This window comes from Berghia stephanieae, chromosome 1 (assembly GCF_034508935.2).
Source record: "Berghia stephanieae isolate SIO BIC M18660-M18661 chromosome 1, UCSD_Bste_1.3, whole genome shotgun sequence".
In the NCBI taxonomy this organism is placed as follows: domain Eukaryota; kingdom Metazoa; phylum Mollusca; class Gastropoda; order Nudibranchia; family Aeolidiidae; genus Berghia; species Berghia stephanieae.
The window spans coordinates 102,157,185-102,163,311 of NC_088360.1; the positions used below are offsets into that span (position 1 = coordinate 102,157,185).

At 39.5% G+C, this 6,127-nt stretch overlaps 1 protein-coding gene across 1 annotated transcript in view; it reads left to right on the forward strand.

Moving 5' to 3' along the window:
- Positions 1-3,191, forward strand: part of LOC144961637 (putative methyltransferase-like protein 24) — a 20,720-nt gene extending 17,529 nt beyond the window's left edge. The window contains exon 6 of the mRNA XM_078894776.1: positions 2,870-3,191. Within this exon, the coding sequence (XP_078750902.1) occupies positions 2,870-3,019 (150 nt within the window). The 3' untranslated portion in view covers positions 3,020-3,191. The remainder of the gene's footprint in view (positions 1-2,869) is intronic.
- Positions 3,192-6,127: the final 2,936 nt, after the last annotated feature.

The window sequence follows — 6,127 nt, forward strand, 5'->3', positions numbered from 1 at the left end:
CCATAAGGTAAAATGATGTACATGCATATTGGGTATATAAGCGCACTGATGGAAGACGCGGTAGTTAATGTACACACGGTTTAAATCATGAGAACCAGGAACGATGCGTTTGGGAATATTTTATTTTGCTTTTGAATAAAGCGCATGGTTTGACTTTATGAAATGACGCAGATGGCGGTGAATTTTTATAAATACATGGCGCGTGGATAAAGCGCACAATTTTATCAATACTATATTATTATGAGGTGCGAGATTACGTCGGAATCGGAAGTGACTGAAACGATGATAACGGCTACAACGACAGAGGCACATCAAACTCAACCACAACAGATGTCGAGAAATGTCCTAATCCCTTTGGTCTATCCACGAATAACTTGAAATGAAGTAACAATCTCGACTAACACTACGCCATTGATACGTCCAGAATCAACACAATCTACAGACTACAAACTACACAGTAGCCTCAATTACAACGTCCCTAACAGCTTATACAAACTTGACAGAATTTATAAAATAATATCTGTATCAATACAGATTTCTTCCATGAACCTTTTATATTTACATTCTTTATTGAACAATTGGATTACTTGTATTTACTTCTACAACAACAATACCCAACGATGTACGTCGTCAATAATTATATAAACGTTCAAGATACGAATGTTTTTACAAAATGATGTCCAATTGTGAACCATCATGATGTCCTTTACAACTTGGAGTAAGAATACCAACATAAACATATCTATGCCCCAACAAATGACACAACAGATGAGGACAAAAATACAACAGTCTGCTACAACAGTCATTGATAAGTTGCCAAGGAAGGACATCAACATATTGATGGGAGATACCAATGCTAAAGTGGGACAGGATAACGTAGGTTATGAAGGTATAATTGCCCATTATGGCATGGGAGAGATGAACGACAACGGTGAGAGATTAGCAAATTTTTGTGAATTAAACAGTTTGGTGATTGGAGGATCAGTGTTTCCCCATAAAAGGATCATATGGCAACTCGGGTCTCACCAGACGGTTTGACAGAGAATCAGATCGATCATTTTTCTATCTCCCGAAGATTCAGACGTTCATTAGAGGATGTGGCAGTACGGAGAGGGGCAGATGGTGGATCAGGCCACCACCTGCTATTGGTAAAGCTTAAGCTCTGACTCAGAAACATGGGACATATTATGGACTCCCTGATAAGTTAGTTAACCTCATTAAGGAAATGTGTGAAGGATCAAGTTGCAGGGCTGTACACGAAGATCAGCTTACTGACAGCTTTGAAATTAAGACTGGTATCAAGCAGGGATGCTTGGTCTCACCATTCCTATTCATCCTTGCCATTGATTGGCTAATGACGGAAACCTCCAAAGGTTGAAGAAATGGGATACTGTAGACCCCTGGACACAGTTGGATCATCTTGATTTTGCAGATGATCTGGCTCTTTTATCCCACACCAGGACTAGGTGCAAGCAAAAACAACAATTATACACAGCCTCTCAGTATCAATTGGTTCCAGAATTCACCCTGCAAAGTCAAAGGCTTAAAAAGATAGGTAAGCTTCAAAGTAAAAGATCAGGAACTTGAAGATATAGACACTTTTTGGCATCTCGGGAGTATAATTGTCAAGGATGGAGACACGGAAACAGAGGTGAGAGCACGGATAGGAAAGGCACAGGCTGCATTCACATCATTGCACAGAGTTTGGAGAACTAAAGAAATCTCCCTTCGACTGAGGCTAAGACTTTCCAACTGAAGCGTGAAGTCTGTCCCACTGTATGAATGTGTAACTTGGAATGTTTCGCAAGCATGTATAAGAAGGATACATATTTTCGTAAACAGATGCATGCGTTAGCTACTCAGAATAAAATGGATGAATAGAATTAAGAACGAAGAAGTATGGAAAAGAACACAACAGAAACCAGTGGGAGAGGAAATAGGGAGAAGACGATGGAGGTGAGTTGGACACACCCTTAGAAAAATGACTCTACTATAACAAAGAAAGTATTGGACTGGAACCCTCAGAGCAGAAGATCAAGGGGAAGAACACGGGGAATATGGAGAAGAATTAAAGAGGCTGATATACAGAGAAGTAAGACATGGAACGAGATTTAAAAAAGTTAGCTCAGGACAGAGAAGGATGGAAACTGTCTGTGGCCTATACCCTGACCCAGGGTGAAAAAGGCAATGATGATGATGACGACGACGCACAGATGCTGTACGTTTGGTTTAGAAATTCACAACATTGCCTTCCGGAAATCTAACGGATCAACACATATAACTAACTATGTGTAACCGTGTACGATTATAGACTGGTGAATACAGTTTACTCATAAACTCCCCCAATATTTTTTAAAACAAAATAAAAAAAAAACAATTAAAAAACCCAACACAATAACAACAATACAAAGACCTGAGTGACGTCAACTTCGTTCTATAATTAAATGTACTTCATTTATTTGTTATTTGGTGTTTTATATATTGATGTTTTGTGGTCAGATGCTCACTTACTTACTTATACGAACAATGACCACCTGAGCTCTATCTAGCCCTTCTGTCTTGTGCCATGACGAAGAAGTTAGACGTCTTTTGTAGTTGTTCCAGGTGACTATACAGTGTGTTAATGATGCTTGGATTTTGTGGTTGGAATGTGCATCTCTTGTTCAGATGCTCACAACATCAGCCAGTCTAACAAGCAAAACTGTTTGTAACCTTGAACGCTTATAGTCTGCTTGATATAATTTAGTGAGAAGCAATCACCAAAATGGCTGTCTAGAGCTGAGAGTGACGTCAATTTCGTCCTTTCTATAAAAGTTCGTTTCAATTTGAGCGTTGCAATTTTATATCCCCCCCCCCTTTTTTTTCCCAGCTGATGAAACTGCTACGGGACTTATGGCGGAAAGGATTCTATTTGTATCACACAAATCGCAATACTGTCAGCATAAATACATACCAAAGTGATATCGAGCACAAGGAAAGAACTCTATGTTATGAATTACACATGATTAAGATTCGTTAAAGAATAAGATTATTATTCCATCCCTCTCATTGGACAACCCTATAGAGCAGTATAATTAGGTGCCCCAAACGTAAACAAAGGTCTAGAAGCACATGGCAAACCACATGTTCCTGTCTTGACACTCAAGTTCCAATGTAAATTATAGAAAAAAGAACCTTTAAAATTTGGCTGCTAGGTGGCAAAAGAAACACATATTCATAAATACTCGATCATGCATCAAATAATGTCTTGATATGGATATTTTATGGAACAAAAGGTAAAATTTATCAAAAGTTACAGTCTATCTATTTTTAGACCAGAGCAAATTATTGCGCTGGTGTGAACAAGACGAGAATTATTCGGAGCCTGATTTTCAGAATAATTTAGTCTTATATTATTATTTCTGCAACTGTTAGATTTTATGTAAACATATTTTCAATACTGAAAGTGTATTGCCTACAACTCAAACTACAAAATTGGGAGACCTATATTGTGCGTACATTTTTCCGGTCCCTAACGAAAATCACTAGCAACTTGTTATTGTTTACGTTTGGGGCACCTAATTATACTGCTCTATCATTTCCTAGTAATCGTTGAATAAATCTTTGAACGCGTTGAATAAAAAGTTTGTCCAACGATTGCAGAATATTTTCACACATTTTATTGGTGTGAAATATGGTGTAAAAGACAGCTGATTGGCAATTAAAAATAATCTTTTGGTGCGCATGAATACAAATCCACCGTTTTTAGTTTAGGGTCAAATTAAATTGTCATTCAAGCAGAAGGAGAAAGATATACACATTATAGTGAATAGAAGTACTATAGTCAGATTTTCTATTAATGACGCGTGTTTTTCTGGTTTTTCTCAGCTGTCCCTCAATCAAAAGTTGTAAAAAATTGTGTCAATATTTGAAGCAATTTGTCTTAACTGAATCTAGATTTTGGACCTTGTTGATGCCATAACAAAAAGTTTTCTAATTTAAAACCGCTGTCATAAAATTCGAGATTATACACTAAAAAATGAAAACAAGTTACTCACGACAAAGTATGAGATGAGTTCATTGGTTTTTGTTTTAAAGTCGTGTGCTGACACGTTAGTTCCGGCTATTGATTATGAGTTCACGTCATACTTGTTTCCGAATAATAACAATTCACTTTCACTGCTATAAACTTACATCTTATGTCGTTTTAAATTTTGAACTTATGATTTATTGCATATTATTATCTACAGTATGTCGCAAATACAGATATGAAATCTCTAGCTTTAAATCATTTGAAATACTGATTATGTACTCAATATTGTCAAATTAACAATGAATGCTGTTTATATAACTTTGAAAAATTGCATGTATGCACGACCGTTTCACCGAGCATTTAAAGGCTTTTAAACCATAATATAAGCTTTTACACGATACGATACGAAATCTCTATCGGTGCCACTCTCGTAAAGCTGCGAAAATAAATCTACTTGTCTCTATAGATAAGCAATTAAGGAGGACGGCTACGGAATTGGACTTTCACAATCAACCCCGAGAAGATGGTTATCAAAATACGACAGAGAGATCACCAGTGTTGAACGATGGAGCTGGGTGGTGAACGTAAATATACATCCGACAAAGGAATGGACGTCTGATAATTCCCGTAGAAAAAGGCTCATGGGTTCTGGACAGAGGATCATTGATATTCTTGCAGGTGGTTAAGATACTGGGTATTTAGAAGAATGCCATACCATTTATTTATTTCTGTATCAATGTATGCGCAAGGACAAACAGGCTGCCAAGTGCATGGAGGAAAGCAAGAGTAGTCGCCCTACTGAAACTGGGGAAAGATCCAAAATCCAAGAAAAGCTATCGCCCGATCTCCCTCCTGTGCATCGCATACAAGCTATTTGAGCGAATGGTTATGTCCCGCATGTCACCCAGTCTAGACGAACAACTGTCTCCAGACCAGGCTGGATTCCGACCAGGACGGTCAACATGTGGTCAACTTCTTAACCTTACACAATTCATAGAAGATGGGTTTGAGACAAAACAGGTCACTGGCACAGTCTTCGTCGACCTCACTGCAGCCTATGACACAGTGAATCACAAGATCCTACTCCTCAAAGTGGCTAAAATGATAAAGAATAAGAAAATTAGTAAATATTTATCCAGTCACTTCACGAAACAGGCGCTTCTATTCTTGTTGAAATGATGGCCTGAAGAGCAGGTGGGCGCACCCAGAAGAAGTGGTCCTTTACCCCAAGGGGGGAAAAAATTCCCATGCTGGCTCCAACACTTTTCAACCATATATACAATGAACAGCCTGATTTCGCAAATATCCGCCGATATCATATGTTCTGATGACCTATGGCCACGCAACACAGGATTTGTCCCTTCCAACCATCGAGAGCAACTGACAAATGCCCTAGACACCCTTACAAAGTACTACACTAAAAACACGCAGAAACGCCAACTCCGAGGAAAACACAAGTGGTGATGCAATTTCACCTCAACAACCACCAAGCCCACAAAAAACTTAACATCAAGTGGAATGGCCTACATTAAGTACAACTACACACCATGTACCTCGGAGTGACCGCTTGATCGACTCTGACCCTTCAGAGAACGAACGTGAGGTAATGACCAAGGCAAAAAGTGTCCACTACGTATGCCCTCCAGTGAAAGCTGGCAAACATAACTCTGGGGAACTGACCCTAAAACTCTCAAGGACCACAGCATTGGCCCTCAGCTACTCATACTGCGGAAGTAACTGCTCAGCTGTATGGGCTCGATCAATGCCATGCCACAAGTCAAGCCCCCGACTCAACAAACGCCCTGCCGGACATAACGGCCCAGGCTGAAGAGCAACAAAACCATTGCCACTATCTCCGTGCACAGAATAGCCCCACCAAACACATCCGTAGGAAACTCTGCCCAAATACAAAAATAAAACATAAAAATGACCAGAGACGACCCCCTTACAGACCACAAATTGCCCCAAAAGCAGGCTCAATCAAGAACAAGCTTCTCACAGTAGAGAGAGCCATTCCCCAGACCACACAGCATTCCTTCCGCGACAAATGGGTAAATGGGACAAGACAGCAAACGATGCCCTCCAGCCCCCCCACAGAAAACTCCCGACAGGCAC